Source organism: Dermacentor silvarum, chromosome 6 (genome assembly GCF_013339745.2).
Source record: "Dermacentor silvarum isolate Dsil-2018 chromosome 6, BIME_Dsil_1.4, whole genome shotgun sequence".
NCBI lineage: Eukaryota > Metazoa > Arthropoda > Arachnida > Ixodida > Ixodidae > Dermacentor > Dermacentor silvarum.
The window spans coordinates 128,679,657-128,700,849 of NC_051159.1; the positions used below are offsets into that span (position 1 = coordinate 128,679,657).

Genomic DNA, 21,193 nt, shown 5'->3' on the forward strand with positions numbered 1-21,193 from the left:
TACGGGGCGGGGCCACTCTACCTGTCGAATGCTGCAGGGGGAAGTCGGGCACGGATCGCCGTTTGTGAGCCGCTGGTCGGGTACAGCTCACGTAGAGTCCTTGATCGTGGCTTCATTCGCGTGTTTGTTTGACTCGTACTGCTGCGTTCGCCGGACAGCCCCAAATTGGGTGTCGGGCCGTTTGGGCGGCATGTCATTCGGCCGTCATTGGTGAGTATTTAATTGGGTCGTCGTCGATTCGATGCTCTGTGTCATCTGTGACCGCGGTGGCCTGCGAGATGGTTGTCGTCATTTGTATAGCGGCTGTTTCTTCCGTTTCTTACTCGTGTAGCGCCTCCATCGTTAGATCACGTCCGGCATCACGGCGAAACCCGAGTATAGGCGATGGAGCAAATCGTGTCCACCTCTTGGAAATCCTCGCGGTAGTGGATGTTCACTGCGTACCATGCTCGTTCTTACTGATATATATGCACTCTTATCGTTATGAGAGCGCGCTGCACAACCACGAGCGATGTCACACATCATCCACGGTCCCGCTTTTATTCGTATTGCGGCGCCTGCCTTAATTCTGCCTGCTATTTTCTCGTGATCTTTTTCTTTTACAAGTTGACGTTTGTTTGTTTCTTTGTTTGTTGTGTGCCCATAGTGAACCTAGCCCTAAGTAATACTTGGGCTTGTCTCACCGGCTTTAGCAATATATATATATATATATATATATATATATATATATATATATATATATATATATATATCATATAAGAAGCCAACAAACAATGAGACCAAGGACAACATAGGGGAAATTACTTATTTGGTAATTGAATTAAAGAAATGATAAATTGTTAGAAATGAAAATGGATGAAAAAACAACTGTCCGCAGGTGGGGAACGATCCCACGTCTTCGCATTACGCGTGCGATGCTCTTACCATTGAGCTGCCGCGGAGCCGTTTTCCAATCCACTTTCTGGGGTATCTATTTATTTATCTATGTTTTATCTATCTGGCTTCATTATCATCATTGGAGACGTTTTTTTTTTATGCTAGCACAAACGCTTAGCTGCTCTTTTACGTAACTTTTGTAGCGCTGCCAGAGCGATATTAAACGACAACCAATATGCCATTAGCCTCGTTCCCCCACTTTTGGTGTCCGTATCTATAACGGCGATAAAGCTTGCCTGAATGTGTGGGAAGTGCGGCAAGCCGGTCACGTGGTAGAGAGGAGACGAGAGAGCTTAGAAGAGCGATTATATATATATATATATATATATATATATATAAGTGCCACCATCAGTTGCACTTCGCTCCTGTGGCGTGAGCAACACTTAGCAATGTGACGAACACGGTTTAAATAATGCATCAGGGACCTCCAAGATGTGCCACGTAATGCTTACGCATTTCCCCCGCTTTACCGCTAAATCGCCACTGATTTTTTTTACTCCTGTCATCATCCATGTTCCTCGACGCTTACGCGTATACACGTCTTGGGGTCAACCTCAGGCCGACCTCTCTGCCATTTGTTTAACGTTTCTCTCTCTCTCCCTGTAGTTAGTCACTCTGTAGTTAGCCACTAATAGGTTGCGATACAAACGCAACAAAGAACAAAAGCACATCTTCCCTCTTTCCATCGGTTAATCTTGATTTCCCTTTGACTTATTTCAAGCAGCAGAAGCGGGCGGTCATAAGCCGGTCTCGCGTGGAGAGCGAACAGCGAGAGTACACGAGAGAGAATGAAAGAGTAAGGACAGATAATGAAGACACGTGCCTCCGCTGTAACTCCCCCTTGTTCCAGTTGAGACGCGAAGAGCGCGCGGGTCGCCGACGTGACGACGACGACGAGAGTTCGCTTGAGCGAAACAGGCTGCACGCACTCACGCCCGCACGTCGGGGCATATACGTTCTTGTGCTCCGCCGACCGAGGTTGTACAGCAGCTGCTGCCGCCGCAGATTTGAGCAGGCCTCGCGATGGTTTAGCGCTGCGCCTTCACTGGTCGTCGCGGAAGGAGCACGCCGCGACGCCTGATAAATTTGTCCGCTCCTACGCTGGAGCGATGGGCGCTGCGAAGACGGAGCGGAAGCGACGCAGGGGGAGCCTTACTGGAAGCGCACGGAGTGATTGAATTTACTCTGAAGCGGCAACCCCCCGCGCAATGGACTCATTTCCGATTGTGTCTTCGGTTTGCGAAGTAAATGCCGGCGCCGGCTAACCCAGTTCACGCTTTAGGCGATTTTCGTTTCAGTCGCCAACCTCCGGCAGGGGACACATTTCGACCAGCTCTGCGACTCCGGGCGCTTCCGCGCCGTGAATACGTCGCAAATGCGTTACATTCGGTTGCTGCTCGCCAGCCTGCTTGTCCTTCCATCATTGCTGTGTATGTGTGCGCGTGCATATGCATGTGCATATATGTGCATGCGATGCTTTCTTTGATCAGATGCCTGAGGGAGGCTTGAGGTGGGGAATCGCGGGAAAGAGCGGCAAAAACCCGACGGGATTTTGTCGCCTTTTTGGGGCCGCCCAGCTGACTTTCGCCTACGGCTGATCTTCGCTGCGGCAGTCGGTTGAATCTCGGCCCGTTTGTGCATTTTACCCAAACGCAGGATGAACGTGGAAGCGCCTGTTATGTCGTAATGGTTCTTCCCTGCCTTTGAACATGTGAACGAAACTTATTCCCACCCCTATCTGGACCCTCACCCACTCTGCTCGCTCATGCGACCCACCCGTCGCAAGGAAAACAAATGCGCCAAATTGTCTCGTAAAGTCGCACAAACAAGAAGAAACAAGAGGAGGGGAACTTCGAAATGCCACCGCCATCTCTCAGTTTTCCAGCATCGCAGGCCGGTCATAAATCACCCAGCGCCATTATATCACATGGCAGTAAAATCAGGAACGGGACATGCGCTGCGCATTAAACGACAGCGATGGGCCAAACTTGGTGGGGCGTCGCGTGTAGAACGATGCCGGGCCTGTGTTATATAAAGCCTCACCGAAAGGCTCGAACTAGGTTGAACAAGAGCCGAGGACCCGGAGGGAAAAAAAAAAAAAAAAAAACCGCAAGAAATGCCTCTGTAAGTCCTGTCTCGACGCCGCCGTTTGCTTCGTGTGATCAAATAGCGACAGCTTCTGAAGAGTATGCGACGCCGCTGTGCGCGAAGTTCGCCCATCTCACTCGGTTGAAACAGGTGTCGCCATCAAAAGCGCGCAAACTGCACTTGCAAAGAAAAAAAAAAGAAGAATTAATTCCGCGAACTGCAAGCACATATGGGGAGGTCAAAGAAACGAATGAAGTTGCAGTGTGACGGGTGTCGAAACCTTTAAGCGCCGCTCTAAGCGATCGAAGCGCAGTACCGAAGGCGGTCGGGCAAAAAAAAAAAAATAAAAAAAGAAAAGAACCCGAAAGATCTCGCACTGGCAGCGAGGTCATGAACCGAGAGCGCAGAGACATGCAACCATAAATAAAAAGACGAAGAAAGGAAAGAAGCCTTCGTTTACAAGAATAGCAAACGCAAAGAGCAGTGCTGGTCGAGACGACCAGTTATGAGCTGAGAGCAGTTGTTGGTTGTTCGGTGGTTCTTTCATGGAAGCAAAAAAGGCGAAGGGGCGCAAGCCCCCTTGTAAATGGCAAGGTAGCCGTTGCGAAGACGAGACGTTAACTGCCTTAACTGCGCCGCGCCAGAGACAGAAAACCTCAGGTAAAGAAAGATATGAACAAAAAATAACAGTTAACAGAAATGCGCAACGAGAACGACAATCGGCAGAGGAGGCCGCAGACGTAAGAAATGGGATTGACGTGAGGGAGGGTTGGAGCTGGGGCGGAGGGGGAAGGCGATCGCGGGCTTTTTTGCGATGGCGCAACAATGAGAATGCGCCCTTTAACGCGGTGTACATAGAACAGCCGAGTGCGGGGGAGTCGAGATTACGTCACAAACGCCGCATCGTCTGGACTGCCTCCGTAGAGAAATCGATGCCTCGAGCGCACGCGCGCGTCGCACCGAGGACCTTTTCTGCCGCTAAAGTGGTTGTTACTGAGAAAGGGCATTCGTCTCTCCGGAAGAAATGGGAAGGGGGCAAGCGGGAGGGAGGGGGGGGGGGTGGTGGAGCAGCGGGAGCGAAGGGGGTGAGTGGAGAAGGAGGCGGGTGAGATTGCCTGCGCGCTCGTGTAGACGGGTCGCTGTGTCTTGCGTCACTTCGGATGAGCGTTCGAGGGACGCGAAACCGCCGCTGGTGCCCGCCTCATTTAGATCTGAGGGGGGGGGGGGGGGGGGGGGGGGTCGACTTTTCTCCCGCTACTCTTGGTTAATCTCGCGCGATGAGTTTCGTCAACCGATCCGAGCGTGCGTACGCAGATATACAGCCGCGAGAGGATTTCGAAACGACGCGCTCCTTTTTTGGCATTTGAAGATTTCTGGAAAGCCGCGGCTAACAGCCATCGGTGACGCGAAGGGAGAAGTGGATTTAACGTCTGATGGGCGATCAAGATGGTGATGATCGAAGGCAACGAAAAAAAGTACATAAAAGTGGCTCGAGAAGAACGAGTTCACTCAAAATAAAACAGATACGTAAATGAGACGATAAATAAATAAATAAATAAATAAATAAATAAATAAATAAATAAATAGAGAGAGAGAGAAGGAGACACAGGCAGGGGGCAGGCAATGCGGTGAGTCGTCGTAGCGATAGCGCGACCTCAGCATACGTGTAGCCGGGGCTACATTTTTTTTTTCTCTCTCCCTTCGGGTAAACGGTGCGGGATCTGGGCAGAAAATAAGTCTAGTAACACAAGCGAAAGCGTTAACAAACGGCAAAAAAAAAAAAAAAAAAAAAAAAAAAGGATCGGAGTCAACCACATTTTGTTGGCGAGGGCGTCGGCGGCAACTCGGCGCCGAGTCACGGCGTAGACAAACAAAGCGACAATTTGGGCGCTCGAGCAACCGGCGCGACCGAAGCGCGTTAAAAAGAAGGTGCGGTGAGGGAAGCTAGCGAGACAGCGGAGAGAGAGAGAGATGGGACGCAAAATAGGAAAACAAGACAGAAATGTACATATATACATCTACGTACACAGTGAACGAAAAACCATGCGCGCGTGCGAGAGAACGAGAATACGGTGCGCATGTGCGCGGTGTGTCGGCCGGGCCTTTTCGCAGCCGACGATTCGTCCGTAGACTCCTTTCCTCACTCGCTCTCTCTTCCCAACGCGTTGTCCGGTCGATATTCTCCCGCGCACAGACATCAGACAGCCCCCAACCCCACGCAAGTAGAACGCAAGCGGCAAACAGGCGAAGCTTCGGCTGCTGCTTGGCGGCTGCCGAAGCGCGGCGGCGTCGGTGCGGTTTCTGTTTTTCTACGAACTCGATCGCCCAAGTGAGCGAGCGAGCGAAAGCCTAAGTGAAAATGAAGGTCGGGGACGTCTGGGAAAATGTCGCTGACAATTTCGAGGCGCGTCGCTCGAACGCGCCTAATGAATTCTGCCCCTACGCGGTTGCTCTTGGAACAAACGACGCAAGTTGTGCGCTCGGATAATCCCTATCTGTCTCTCGCTCTCCCTCCCTCCCTCCTTCCCCCCCCCCCTTTTTTTTTTTGCCTGTTTCGTGTATATATGCAGTTGTAGAGTGAGGAATGACTCGTGCGCTTTCGCATTTTGAAAATTCGTTACGAGACGACCTGCAAAGCATTTCGCAAGCCACGCGCGCTACTGCCGCGCCGATTAAACATAGAGTCGTCGTCAGTGGCGTAATGTTCGGTGACTTCCTTTCCTCTGCTATGTATTTTTTTTTTTTTCTGACAGGCGCTAAGTGTGCCATGATGAATGGTGAAAATTCTCTTGCGTTCGCTCCTTTGAGTCGCGCTTCTCTCTTTCATGCAATTTACATATTTAACTGGTCCCTCAAAGTCGTGCAGAAAAAAAAAACAAATAAAACAATGAATAAGCTCGTCATGTGACAAACTGCTTTTACATTGACCTAGAAAATAAAGACAAAAAGAGTATTTTTTTTTTTATTCTGCAACGACTACGAATGAACTTGTTCTCCACGTGAAATGAGAGCAAATTAAATGAACTAACGTGCTTGTTTCGAATCCCGAAATTATTTCTTCTGATGACTGGCTGCCTTCATACTAGAAAACAAGCTAAGATGACCAAATACTCAAAACTTTCACACCTCCCTCTGCACGGCCACCACTGCACTATCAAAACAATTGAAGTTGCATTCGTCGATCTACAGTGAATAATAATAACAAAAACAATGCTGGCATTATTCCAGCCTATGTTGGCAACACTGATGCGAAACCACGATAAAGAAAGTAAAGAAATTTTAGTTTTGGTTTTGTTGGCGCACTAGCAGACGATACTCAATCGATAATTGGCAATCGCTCAACAGAGTTACAACAACTAATAGCTCTGTTGAATGCACTTACCTAATAAGACAACAAGTACAAAACTGCGTACAATTAACCCAGGCTCTGAGGTTCAGAAAACAGTAAGCTCACAATTAAAACGATTTCTACATCATTCGCTGATTGTTTGTCGCATCAAATCGGATTAAACTCGCGCTTAATAATTAGTCGCAACATTTCAAGCAAATTATGTATATAATAAATATGCGCTCCAAGCATGAGCCAACAGTGTTTTTCTTTCACTGCAGCATTTTTTTTTTTCTTTTTTTTTTTGTAATTTCCATGCAAAATGAACTTGGCAAGTGCACCGATTGGGTTTATTTTGGTACTCGTGTTTTTAAAGTGCTCCCCAACTGAAGAAACAATCTTTAACCTAAGTCATCTATTCCGAACACTCGTGATTGGCGTTACTACATGTGTGTTTGTGTTATTTAAGGATCAACAGGCGTCAAAACATCACCGTTGTTGTACCGCAAGCAAACAAAAATACTCCCATAACATTGAATATGGCGCGAAGCCGCGCAGGGATACAGTGACGTTTCCATAGGAAGAAAAAGAAATGACTTGACGGCTGTAGTGAATTTAGTAGATATGAACACAGAGAAAGAAGTTTATGCTAAATAATTTACACGAGGTGAAAATGCGAATCTTGATTCTACATGCCTGTCCAAAGCGGCCTCGGACTTGAAACATTTGGAACTACATTTTGAAGCGCAAAGCCGTGTGAGGTTGCGATAGCACCATCCAAAATGGCGCGACTGCGTTTCCCTGGATGTCCTGGACAGAGAATTGGAAGAAATGGTGTTACCTTCGAAGACAATAAGAGTCGTCTGCAGTGTGATCCATCGTTAAGTGCTGTGTCAAACCTTCAGAGGAGTTATAACTGTTTTTATGAGCTGTTTGGAGCGTCAGATGAGGTAGGTGCTGCCTTACGACACATTGCGTATTTGAGGTGGCTTTGCAGTGTGATTATAACGCGAGGTTCCGATGTTTTATCAACGGTGTGAGAACTAATTTCAGCTTTTCGATTAATTTTTGGCTCTTCGTCCAGCCTGCCGACACCTGTCGTTAGCACTACGGGCATCCTACGCGCCAAAAACGGTTTAACATGCCCTTAGGCCTAGGCCTGATCGTGCCAACACCGTGCGTCGCCGCATCGTTGTTTCAAAACTCGCATTTTTTTAACTTTGTGCCACGGGTTGTCAGAATCAGGCATATACACGCGTGTCGTGCTCGACTTTTGTGCTTTGTAATGATACTATGTGAAGTGCGTTTGAGCCGGATAAGTTTGAATACTTTTAACCAGACGTGCTCGGCTTCGCGACGGTGTGCCGAGTTGCCTGGGTACCGCTAGCGTGCCTAGCCGTTCCCCCCCTTGTGTTCGCGGCTATTTACACAACCTTTCGTTGACCGCGTTAAGTACGATCCTTTATGAATGTCATCTGGACGCAAGCCACCGCTTGCCGCATGTTTGACTGATCCTGACTAGCGCGAGCTACTTCGGCTAAAAAGTCCAGGCGCGCACATTCCGCTCTGACATTTTGAGTTTTCATGTTCGGTTTGTTTGCGCGGGAGCCTGTCACGAATTCAGGTTGCCAATCTTTGTGACATCGATCACCCCCGTTTTCAAACACTAGCGCAGATATTGCTTACTTAACGCATTAGATCGTTGCCTCACTGGCATTACAGTTTTGTAGTTTCCTAACGAGTGGCGCTGATTTCGTTGTACTGTACACAGTAGTTGTTACCGGCCACCGCTGTGTTGCACTGCTTGCGCGATCTCGAGTACTTTCTTTTCTTTCTTTTTTTGATCCGGTGACAAAGCAGCTTCACTGCTACCATCATCGGTTTAAGGGCTGCAGTCTAGGGACTTTACTGACCGCTTTACAGCTGATGGATTATTGTTTAAAGTGTGCTGAAGTTGCGTGCTCGTGGCCATTACGCCTGTTGTGGCTTGACTGATTGATTTGCTCAACGTGCAGCGACCGCTACCGTCGTTTACTAAATGGGGGACGAGTCTGATGTCGCATCGTGCGGGCGCGTGCATGACGACACGCTTTGCGGTGCAGAAAAGGGAAGGGGGGGGGGGGGGGATTATAAGCTTGTTTGCTGCCATGTCGTCGGCTTGTAAAAAAAGCGCCGCGGCGTTGCTTTCGAATTCGCACCGCTGGTGCTGCTGTGGGAAAACGCAAGCGCTGGCCGGAAGTCACACATGTGATGCTTAATACTGAATTGAATGGAGAGCTTCGGTTGTCGTTCTTTGCTCTCGTCAATGTGCTCTGTGATGGGTGTGTTTTGTTTTGACAGCAGTTCGCCTGCACTCACAAGGATCAGCTCGTTCTCGTACTTTCGATTTAGCGTTTTCCGGGTGTTAACGTTGGCATCGCTGCATAGCTTCTACGTTGCTCTCCATCGGTTGTTTTGCCCTGTGCGTGATTTCATTTGATAACCCAGCGTGCTGCAGATTAGTTCGTCGAGCGCTACATTGATCGGTTTTGACCTACAACTTCAGCAGATTTCGACTTATAGTTTTACCTGTCTATGTTATACTGAGATACCTCAGGGTTCAAAGCGACGATTCGCGTTGCTAAACCTTGTGCAATGGGATGACAGTTGTTGTCATGAATAAAAGTGGCTGAAGTTTTATTGCACGTCGTGTGTAAGGCGTTAGATTGAAGTTACTTGGCGATATTGCGTTATTGTTCTCACCAACGCTCTATTAAAAAGTAGTTAGAATAATCCAATGCAATAATTAATAGTCAAAATGCCCTCAGTATCATTACACCTTATCTTCGAATTGCAGTCTGCTTCAAATTCTACTCTGAACAGACCTTGTTCATCACTGTCATTGGCTTGTTTGTTGTTCTGAGATATTTAAAGTAGGTGGTTGTCCCTTTACACCCTCACTGAAGTTTTTTGCTGGCGTTATCTCAGCCACATGCATTGTTGTATGTGACTACTGCATGATTACATGCGCCTTTGTGCTCCAGGTTGCATTGTGTTTCATTGTATTCCTTTCCAAGATCGAGATATTCTATGCAGTCCTTGCCCATTAGTATTCAGATGCCCAGAAATTGCTTCACATTATTTTATTTCTCCCTGTCCAGAATTTCATTGTGATTTACTTCAAAGCATTGGCATTCTATGTCATGTCACAGTAGACGTAGACACATTACATTCGGGGTGGAGAATGCTAAGAGAATGCTAAATGGATGAAGAAATAATTGATGATGTAAGTAGAAGCTAAACTTGCTCAACATTGTGGAGCATAGAAGTTGCCCGATGCAATGTTTGTGCTCTTGCTTTGCCAAGATTCTAGTGTGTCCAATGCTGAGACAGCTATTTCATTGCTGTCATTAATATGCTGTACAGATATATCTATCTACAAGATGAGTATATGCCACGAAAACTGTTTACTTCAATTGAAGTTTAAAGCAGTCATTTTTGCCTTTGTTGCAGGATGAGGAGTTCGAGGGATTCTCGCCCAGGGATGTCCGGAAAGCCATCCAGAAGTTAAGACATTTCAGTGGTGACACTTCAGAACCGTGCCACAAGGATGAGCTCATCAGTGATGTCATACCCGTCAAGCCTGCTGATAAGCTCACAGGCCGTAGCAACCTGCCGCCAGACCCAGGTGGCGGTAACCAGACAGTCAACCGCCCACGTGAAGCAGTCCCCACTAAGCAGAGCAGACTTCCAGCTTCCGACAAGTTGCCAGAGCCTCACGACAACAGGGAACGAAGAAGAGCGTCGGGCCGTCAAGCTGCGCAGCGCCTTTTAGACCGTGCCAAACGGGGCCGTAACAAAGCCCCACCAAAGAAGGAAAGTGCAGAGAGCCGCAATGGTGCCTTGACCTCGCGGAATGGCTGCTTTCAGCTGCCGGCTGTGAGTGCGCGCTCGTCCAGACGGATCATCCCGCGCAAACGGTACCTAGAGGACAGTGAGGAAGATGTGCCCCAACAGCTACATGTACAGAAGAAGAAGGGCATTGTGGCGCAACTACCGGCTGTTCCAGAGGGAGCTCCAGTGGAAGGTAGTGACGATGGCACCAGCCAAGTCACTTTGCAGGAGGAAGGAAGCAGTGGGGAGCACACCGCTGGCAGGATGGATGACTCAAGCTGCCACCTGGAGACGGACCAAAGTGCGGCCGAGGGAGACAGTGCTGCGGAACGTGTGGGCCTGTTTGAGCAGCCCCTCGTGTTGCAAGGCAAACGTCCGTGGAAACCATCCCTCAAGGTGCAGCTTCGGCTGTCGGAGGCCAATCTCGGCTCACCGTTTGCTTTCAAGGGCAGTCGAAGGGGATCGCAGACCACCTCCTCGGCTGACTCGACCAGGGAGTCCATTAAGCGGGATATGGTGTCGCGTTATGCGGAGATCATGGCGACGCGGGAGGACGGCCCGTCAGCAGAGGTTCCCAACTCGCCACCGGGCACGGCGCCCCTGGAGGACAAGGTGGCCGCCAAGATTGCAAGGCTACTCAAATCACAATGGGAGAACCGCCTGGGCTCAGGCGGCAGTGGCCCGCGGCGGAATGTGGTGCTTCGGAAAGCACGGCTACGGCTTAGCCAGCGGACGCTTAAGAAGTTGAGGCAGCCACTCGAGGAGAGTGCGGAGGAAAGTGTTGTGTCTGAGGTGACGCCAGATGTTGGAGCAGAGGAGGTTGCAGAGTCGCCGAGGAAGCAGCGGGAACGGAGGGTTCCGCCTCTAAATGGAATAAAAAGAGGTGAGGCCAATTTTCACTGCAGTGGCTAACTGATAGCCTAGTAGGGCCCTCGGACACTGCTTCTTGGCTATGAACATTTGCTCAAACACTTTTGTGTTAACTAAGGTGTTGGTAGTAGGTTTTTGGTAGTCGTGCATTGTGCAGTATCTTGTCCCTGTGTGAGCCCTGAACATTTTGACAAGAGAAACCTTGGGTAAGTAACACATTAGTAGATGAGACTGCTTAAGGATTAAAACATAGTTTACCAAATAAACCAGTTCTCATGTTGAGCACGCCATTTGAATATGCCTGCATTGTTCTGTAGGCAGTGGATTGTCATTTATATCGCTTCATGTTGAAATCTTTGCTGTTGTCATGGTGGCTATAGATTGCATTCTCATTTGCTGTGTGAGGGCAAGTGTGTTTTGGAAACAGGATGTTAAATTGAAATTAAATTTGTTCTGGCTCATAGGAAATGATTCACTTCCCGTATAATTCTGGAGTGAAAAAGCAGCGGCTCAAACTGGTTTTTGTATGTGTGCATGACCGAAGAATAATGCCAGAAAAATATTCTGTATGAAAATGAGTACTGCGATCGGTACAGTGAAGGAAGTCGCAACAGTAAGAGTCTGCTCAATGACTTCACATTGTTGTACCAAAAGGAAGTATTTGCACACTGCGGGGGTGTAGCTTAAGCTGCTTCCTTTGCTACCTTGCGCTTTCAGTGAAACCCACCTGAGCTGTCGCATATTGGATGGGCAGTCAGTCCTTGCACTTGTTGTTACCCACTATGCCATTGTCATCACGAATATGGGATTCACCATTTTCTAGAGCTGTGCTCCAAGCGAGCCCCCAAAGGGAGGCCACAGGCCTGGCCCATCCAGATTTCTCAGGCCAGTTGCTTAGCCTGCAGGGAAGCCCCACAGGTCATAACATTATGCACTAAGCTTTAAGCGCATGTTAAATAGGTGGTAAATATGAATCCAGAGCACTCCACTACAGCGTCTGTCACAGTCATCGTGTTGCGTCATGACGCTTAAACCCATTAATTATTTCGATATATACTGGCACCAATCAGCGAGTAGACTGCAATTAATCTTGGATTTGCATTTTCTCTTTACCAGCCTAATGCCACATGGGGAATGCATTAATGCATGGGTGATAAGGCAGTTACCTCATTTTGAGCATTGTTTTGTGGCTATTTGCTGCACCTTCTTCGCTGTTGTCATACATTTTCGTATGTCACTCGCCGTGGCTCAGTAGCTGCGGTAATCCGCACCTGATCACGGGTTCACTGGGTGCAGTTCCTGGTTGCAGTGGCTACGTTTCAATGGGGGCGATATGCAAGAACACTTTTGCAAAGGTGCGCATTAAAGAACCTCAGGTGGTCAAAATTAATTTGAAGCCCTCCACTGCAGCATCCCATGTAACTGAATAACTCTTAATTTGGCAATGCATGCAAGAATAGCCTGGATTACTCATTAATTGAATTAGCCATTACTTTCGCAAGCCTTTATAAAATTTAAATAATATTGTAGCTTTATTCTCTTCAAATAACTCTTTGATGGTAGTTCACACCTACAACTTAGAATGTAAAGGCATTGCGTGAATCTTGCCTAAGAGCGTGTCCACTAGGGAGAATGACATGGTGCCTTGCGCATTGTGTGTACTTTATTGATATTTAAAGAATTTTTTGTAAGCTGCATCTTTTGGCTGGAATTTTGGTGAGGCGAAAGCAAGAGATACAGCAAAAGCGGGTTTGTTTACGTTATGCTTTGTGATGGAGCAAGGGACAAGTCAGTGCAACTGAAATCATTGGTTGGAGCCTTCTCCGATATATGCAGCTCCCCCCCCCCCTTTCCCTCAACACATTACACAGAATTACTTGTCACTGTACAACCTGATCCTACAGTCTGAACCCTACGTTTTTGCCAACAATTTCCCTAAATCGCCCCTAAACCAAGGTATTCCAGCTGCACGTGCACAACTTTTCTAGAAATTGTCTTCTCTTCAAACCAGATTTTGCTGCAGTGATACTTGCTTCAGATGTGCATGTTTGACTTGTGTGTCATGGTGGCTCACCATTCATTACTGCTGCGTATGCTGCACTGATCATGCAAACTTTGCTCCTTTGTTTGCTTCTCTCTCTCTGCCTTGATTGATTGATAATACATTTGCTGTGAGGAAAGCCTGAGTAGAAGGCTACAGAATAATTGCACTAAAAACTTTTTGTTGTTGTTGTTGTTGCTTATTTGTAATGCTGCCATGGTGGCAAGGAATCGTACACGGAACCTCGTGCTCAGCAGCGGAATGCTGTTGCTGTTGAGCTACTGCAATGGTTTTCTTGCATCTTGTATGCTTGTTGTGTATGGTAGCTCTCGGCAGCCATTAATGCACATGCTCTTCTTGCATCGCTTCTGCTCATCATGCATAGCTGAGTCCTTTGAAGTGTAGTCCAAGGGCTCCAAGGAGTCATCAGAACAGTTTGAAGGAGATAGGCACAGAGCACTCTTATCACACACAATTAACAAGTCTTGTTCATAGAAAGGGTGAGCGAGATGCTTGATAAAGCATTTGTAGCTACCAATCAGGTTGCAACTGTACTCTCTGCACTGAATGAGACTGAATTAAAAATCAGAACCATGAGCAACATGAGAACAAGGTGAAAGCAGGAGCCAATGTTTCGACAAGTGGACTTTGTCTTTTTCAAGGCGACATATGCTCTCCTCGGCACAGTATATATAGGTTTGGCTCTGCTATAGGGGAGAGAGGGTAAGGCGGATGGGCGAGGTGACGAGCTAGGGTGCGGAATTGAAAAGAAAGATAATGCGCTACTGAACGTCGGTGTAGGAATGTTAGCAGCGCTGTGTGTCAGCCGGTTGATGTGTCATTGTAGGTTCATCTTTTTGTGGAAAGTTAGATGCTGTACGTCAGCACTTGTAACTTGGAAAATGTTATGAAAAGGGGAGAAAACAGGCTAGAGCACCTACATCTTATGCTTGATTTCTTTAGCTTACAATTTTGCACTTGTAGCAACTAACATTGGATGGTTCGAACCATGGGGGAAACTAACAGTACGTAGATTATGAGCACTGACACCTATTCTGAAGACTGTAACACTGACAGGTTCATTTCAACTTGTCTGGCCTTTGTACTGCTGACACTACAAGCACACCACCCGCAGCATTCCATTCAGCACTAAAGTGCTGTGAATACAGGTGACGAGCTTTGGTGTGTGGTTGGTGGGAGGTGATGTTGTAGCGTAAAAGCAGCTATGGATGCATCCATGTAACCATGACAGTGACACACATGCATGATCACAAGGCTTTGTAATGACTAGAACACCCTAGCGGCAAGCTTTCAACAACGGTGGGCTGCGCGTCTGCGCTGTAGTGCGGCAAGCAGTGGCGCTGGCCACACCTATCTTCATTTTGCGGGCACGGGAGTCATGTGAGAGGAGTTGACTTGAACGGTCTCGGGCCATTCACGCACACAGGGAACAACCGACGATGAGTTCACACTGGTTTGTTTCTTCATCTTTATCCTTGTAATTTGGTAGCATCTTGTCATATAGGAAAGGGTACAACAGAACTTCCTGCAGAAAGCACTCTAAGTTTACCATGAACCTGAAGACTGGCGGGAGGATGGCACAGAGCATAACGAGAATCGTGTGCATTGTTATGGTGACACCCGCGTGAGGTGCTGATTAGTGTCTTGCTTGGGGGGGGGGGGGGGGGGGGGCAGTGGCAACAATATTGTTCTGACCTATTTTTTCGGCAGCAGAGAAACCTTGCTGTTTTGCAGGAAAACTGCCGGGAAGCGTCAGCTCGCGAGGTGCAGGTGGCAAGGTGCCGTCCTGCTAGTGTGCTTGTACCCTAAGTGGGCTTCTTTCACAGTCAGCATGCTGCCATGTCATAATTATGAAATTATCAATGCCTTCAGAGCTTTCAGTGATGCCCTTAGAGCTGTGGCAGATTGAGCTAGCTTGTGTCCAAATAATATTTTGTCAAAGACCTCTTAACGATGCCATTCCTATCGCCGTCCAGCGTGCACATCGGCATCCGCATTTTAAGGCAAAATGTAAATATGCTAGTGTACTTAGAATTAGGTGCATGTTAACCCTTTGGGTGCCTCCAAAGTGCAACAATTTCAAATTGTAAATAACACACTAACAAGGTTTAAATTTAAATGCTATTTATTGGCAATACGTTGCTAAACATTTTTGCAGATTTATTTTATCTGAAAGTTCACACAAAAATTATGACATCCTAATTAATGATCTTAATGAGAAAAATTTGTGTTCTCGGGCAATGTGTCCTCTTCGTTGCTGTCATTGCCCCTTTGGAGACATGTCGTATTCAAAATTGAAGCCTTCTGAACCGAAGTTCATAAGAAGTTCTAAAATTTCTGCATTGTTAAAAAACCGCGCAGGCTCTTTGCGCCAGTTCACCATGTCGGAAAGTGAGAGACGCTGGCAACGCCAACAGTCTATAAGCTTTGTCATGCCATTGTATGAAAACAAAACCTAGCACGAAATTTCATTTTAAATAACTTCAGAGTAGATGGCGCAACCAATCTGCGGGTGTTTTACCTTTGCGAAATATCACGGGAACAGCCGAGGTGTGTGCATTGGTTGCCAGATCAGTATATTTGGTCATGGCACCTAAAGAGTTCAAGAACCCCAGGTGGTCAGAATCAACCTGGAGCCTTCAACTGCGGCCTCTCTCTTAGCCTCAGTTATTATTTGTGACCTTCAACATCAAATATCAATGAATCAATCAGAATTCCTCCACCTCACAACCAAACATCTCACATGCTGGTGCACTTCTTATACAGTTGACTTCCGCTAATTCGACCCTGACAGCCCAGCGAAATTGATCGAAATATTCAGTGAGTTGAATTAAACAAGATGAAAAAAAAAAAAAAGCGCCAGAACAAATCTCAGATTTATTTGGCACCATTTGCTCGCCGAGTCCAACAAATGTGCGCCCACTTTCAATGTGGCCAAAGTGGAAAACTAACCTAGAAATGACATTAAAGCTTTTAAACAAAGTAGAAATCTAACACGCACATGATTTTTTAGCTAGAAAAATGGGCTAAAAAATCATGTGCATGGAACCCCAGGTGGTCCAAATTTCCAGAGTCCCCCACTACGGTGTGCCTCATGATCAGAACTGGTTTTGGCACGTTAAACCCTATAATTTAATTTAATTTTTTTAGCTAGAAAAATGGGCAAGGGTCTAATATGTGTTGCACAGTAGTGGCCGGTTTCCTAAAGTCAGCTTCACGTTCATAGCTTCGCCGCTGTACATTAGTGTTATGCGGTAAAGCATGTGGATGTCGCGAAAGCTGTTTTGGTTTCGTATCCAATGTAATTTTTGTGGGAAAAAAAAAAAGGGTTGAGCGTTAGAATTGGGTAAATGTTGTAATCGGACATTGTGAGTGACCGTTATTGCATGAAAATCTTTCTAGGGCAAGCCGAAAATAGGCATTATCAACTGAAGATTTTGTATGTTCAACGCATTCACTGTCTGTTAAGCTCTGCCGAGACAGACACGGATACTAAAGGGTCGCTATTGGGGCCACCATAGGGGTTGGGCGCATGCGATCGGACTGGTTGAGTTCGAATTATTTGGTGAAGGCCAATTTTAGGATCGAACTAACGAAACTTTGGGCCCTTAGAAATGCATGGGCCCTGGCTGGGACCTTTGGTCGCCATCATATTAACTGAAAAATCGAATTAGCGGAAGTCTACTGTAATAAAAGATTTCATTTGTTTGTATCCTTTTCATGACTGAAATGCTTGTATGCTGTCTGCTGCATCTCCTGTTCTATTCAAATGTTCTTTTAAATTTCAAGGTTGATGTGATGAGCTTTTTCTTGAATAGAAAGTATAGCATAAAGCAAAGAAAGTCCGTGCTCTATGATTGCTCTTACATAGAGCATGAGCACCCCTTGTTACTTTTGAACACAATGAAAGAGGTGAGAAGACTCTCGTAGTGTAGGTGGTATGTAGTGTAGCAGTTGTTTCCGGAGTGACTTTCAGCACAGCTGTCATCCTCGGCATCCCCCTCAAGAAGATAGCTGTTTGCTTCCTTAGATGCTAATTAGTCAACTAAGTGTTTGTTGTCCTCATTATGCCATCAGAGAAGTTTACATAGTAATGCAAGAGTTTTGCACATAGTTGAAGGCATGGGGTGCTGTTGGGGGTGTAACTAACTTTGAGTAAGTAAGTTACAAGTTAGAAGGAATATTTAAGTTTTCTGTTTTTTTTTTTTTTTTTTATGGAACATGGCAGCAAAAGTGATATAACCCCTGAAAATGTCATTCAAGAATTTGGGGTATGCATATAAGCATTCTCTTTATTTTATTAACACATTTTTTTTATTGAACAGTAAAGGTCTGCTGTCTGCAACACCCGGTCCACAGCTTCCTTTTGACAAATGGCAATAATGTCATATATCGATCGTTGATGAGTCAAAAACATTCTGCTCTGCAGTTCGTTGTTTTGTGTGTTCATCACTTTGAAGCTTAGTTGTCATTGTATTTTCTGGCGAGTGAAATTGTGAACTGCTGTCTTTGCCATAGTGGAGATGATTACTTAAATTGTAATTAGTGTTAGGAGATTTGGAGGAGCAGAGCATGGATGTGTCAAGTTAAAGGCGCCCTGCAAGACCTGTAACCCGTAGGAATTTGAGTAAGAAGCCGGCTACCCCTTCCAGTGATGTGGTTCGTGGCAGGGGTGAAGCCATTGCTTCAGTGCTAATTGAAGTGTTAATTTTTGGTACAGATTTTTCTTGGGATGGCCAGTGCTGCGTGCTCTTTCGTATTAGCTGTAGTTCCATTATTAGGCTTTGTACTGTGTAAAACAAAAATTCCACATGTTTATTGTGGTGCCACATTTGTGTTCATGTTTCTGTGGACATCACAAACAAACATTGTTACTGTGCTTTACATGCGGCTGCAAGTGTGTCTGCACTCTTTTGCAATCAGAATTGAGGTGTGTTCTGTTGACCCTTAGTATGGAATAGTTAAGGAATTTTTCGTTAACCTTTTCTTGTAGTGTGAATGCAGTTCATGTTTCTATATATGTTTGTGGAAAAGGCATTCATTGCTGAACACCTTGAATAAGCTGTCTAGCATCTTTGTTGAAACCAAATGAATGTGCAGTGTGCAACAAAAGAAGGAAAAGTTAGGTCGTCAGCAGAAAATTGCAAGTTTTATTACTTGAAGTGCGATGGTAATTAACATGCAAGACCAGGCTTAAACCAATGAATAGGGTTACAGCGTTAGCATTGTGTGGTGACTTTTTATGTGTGCATGGACCTTGTCTCTCTAAATAGTACCACATGGTGGAAGCAGTATCAATGATTGCTTGCAGAACGCAGCTGGTCATTCAGTTTACTGAAGTGCGCATTAATGTGTTCTTGCCGTGGTGCTTGCTGTTTTTTCGCACTGGGGCTGTAGGCTATCAGAAAGGCCCATTGCGTATTAAAATCATCTTGCAGTTAGCAAATATTGTGCAATTTCGGTCTTTAGGAATGGACCACTTTCATAATTTATAATTTTTGTAATTGGAGGCTGTCATTGCTGGGTCACCTGGTAGAGTCTGACTTGTCTGCTGAAATAGACGTCACTTTTGTCTCGATTGACACCTGTAACCTTGTTGTTTGGTTGCAGTGGCAGAGAAAGGCTCCTCGGTGGCCTCGAGCGAGTCCAAGTGCAGTGTCTGCCAGCAGTACAAGCGTTCGGCCGAGCTTTCCATCCGCTATGGCCAGTATGCGTGCCGCTTCTGCTTCCGATTCTACGCTGCTTTCCTGAGGAAGCCCAAGAAATTTGTCTGCCCCAAGGATGGTAAGGACGTATCATGACACCCATTGAGCTGATGCATCCTAATATGTTCCTCATTTTGGCCTAAGGGGACAAAACATGAGCATACCTGCTAACTTTTTTACGGTATTATTGTAAAATTACTTTTTTTTTAGCACTCGTTTCCGATTGTCGTATTGCCACCAATATTTAACAATTTTTTTCATGTGTGTGTAGTTTAAGGCAAAACCAATTAAAAAAAAAGGCAAATATAGTTGCTGACTGATTTTTTTATGGCACAATTTTTTGGACTTGCGATTATAGGGACTTATCCGCACGGTGACATCAACTGATAGAACCACTGTATGACCGCAACCAAATATTCGACAGCTGTTACGTGAATATTTTATTATAAACTTCATAAACATTTCTGCTTGTCTGCGGTGCAGATAATTGTTACTGCAACTATACAGAGCAAAGTGCCTCACAGAATTCCTGCAGATTGAAGTCTGCAAATCTTTAATAAACTGTCAACATATTGAATAAACCAACAATTTTTAGTATTTTCACCGAATTTTAGTATTTTTTGGCGTTCACTGCTTTGTTTTTTATAATTCAAAGGTTGGCAGGTCTGCATGAGAATGATATTTTACTTAAGAAGCCGAGATCTTGCTATCATTTTCGCCTTCAAGCACCATTGCAAACATGCCACAATATGGTTACCTGCAGTTATAAGCTTTTGGCTCTCGTCTTCACTTGCATATCTTTGTGCACGTTGACAAGCTCTGTCCTGCGGCTTGACATTGTAGATGTATTCTGGCTTCATTCACCGCTGCTTCTTGTGCTGTTCAATTTTGTTGGTTCGCCCTTTTTATGTCTTAAGCTTATGTATTGTAAGCATTATAGTCCTACTAGGTGTCGCACTTGGTAAATTTTATTGCACTGGCAATTGTACGGATGCTTGAGGTGCGTTTGCCGTTGTCGAGCCAAATTCTTTTATGCCTTACACGAGGTTAGCTTGATAGTTTTGTTTTTTATAATATCCTGACTGCTTGTTGGGACTACTAAATGTGCTGTGTTTTAGTTATTTTATCTTGCTCTGCCTGAGCGTGCACATATACATGTGATTTTGATGCTTTGAATTTGCAAAAAACCTGAGAGCTTTCTGTGCCTGTGTGCATTGCAACCACTCAGGCAACTGTAACCTCGCACAACCATCCAAGTGCAAGGGGTGCCTCGTGCATGCGTGCTGGAACTTGTTTAACATCCCGGCTCCCCTGAAACATCGCATGGAGCGACACCTTCGCCCACCCCGGGGTGACGGCCGGCCACGGCGGCCACCACGGAAACGGAAATTGTCCGAGGACAAGACGCGTGAGTACCTATTTGTGGCTTACACTTAAAAAATCCTATTCATAGCAGGTTGCAAGACTGTCTGAGGCCACTTAACGGCCTCTTCCTTAATTAGCGCCGAGTCGCCATTATCACTTGCCAGAAGGGACACATGACTTGGATTGTGCAAATCCTCGGCATGAACACCGAGATTAAAGGTCACCTACAGCACGCTGAAAATCTGAGGTGACGAACTGGGGGACCTGCGTCATGTTCGCTAACCTTACCCGGTACTTGCGTCGTCTGCTTAGGTGCTATTTAAAGGCTTCTAACAAGAAAATGGGACGATTACCAACCCTGCAGCTTTTCTAGGATTACTTCAATAGTATATAAGGGCTACTTATTTATAACCAATTTAGCCAGAGTGAAGCTTCATTGCAGCTGGGACTGCCTAGAGTACCTACACGTCATGCAGATTTAACCAGTGCACTCCTTAGAGACTGGACAAAAGAAGGTAAACAGGGCAAGCGCTTGTTCTCTGTCTGCCTCCTCCTGTCCCGGCTATGGTGTGCTCTTGTTGAACCTACAAGTATGAACCAACTAGCCCAGCAATATATTCTGTTTATCTACACATTTGTCACCGTGAACCAATCAGTTACATTTGTTGTAGACACGGATATCTTGGGAATAAGTGCAATTTCTAGCCATCTGCTCTTGTGTTAAACACCAAGAAAGTATTACCACAAGCCAGCTGCAATTTGATTTGTTTTTTTCTGCTGAATACATTATGCACCCTCTATAGACCGTGGGTCTGTTTCCTGATTTTGCTTGGACCAGTAAGCATGACACTGTCATGTTATACTCTGCTCATTTTTTGTGTCATGTTTTACCAGCTTGTGATGTTTCGGGGCTTTCTTGCTATGTTAGTCTGTGCATGCAATCAACAGACACGGGACAGGACTAGA

The 21,193-nt window shown here is 46.0% G+C and overlaps 1 protein-coding gene across 1 annotated transcript in view; it reads left to right on the top strand.

Moving 5' to 3' along the window:
- Positions 1–7,107: 7,107 nt before the first annotated feature.
- Positions 7,108–21,193, top strand: part of LOC119455967 (histone-lysine N-methyltransferase 2A-like) — a 73,078-nt gene continuing 58,992 nt past the window's right edge. Inside the window, exons 1-4 of the mRNA XM_037717521.2 lie at positions 7,108–7,302; positions 9,845–11,108; positions 18,768–18,941; positions 20,091–20,270. Of these exons, the coding sequence (XP_037573449.1) occupies positions 7,135–7,302; positions 9,845–11,108; positions 18,768–18,941; positions 20,091–20,270 (1,786 nt within the window). The 5' untranslated portion in view covers positions 7,108–7,134. The remainder of the gene's footprint in view (positions 7,303–9,844; positions 11,109–18,767; positions 18,942–20,090; positions 20,271–21,193) is intronic.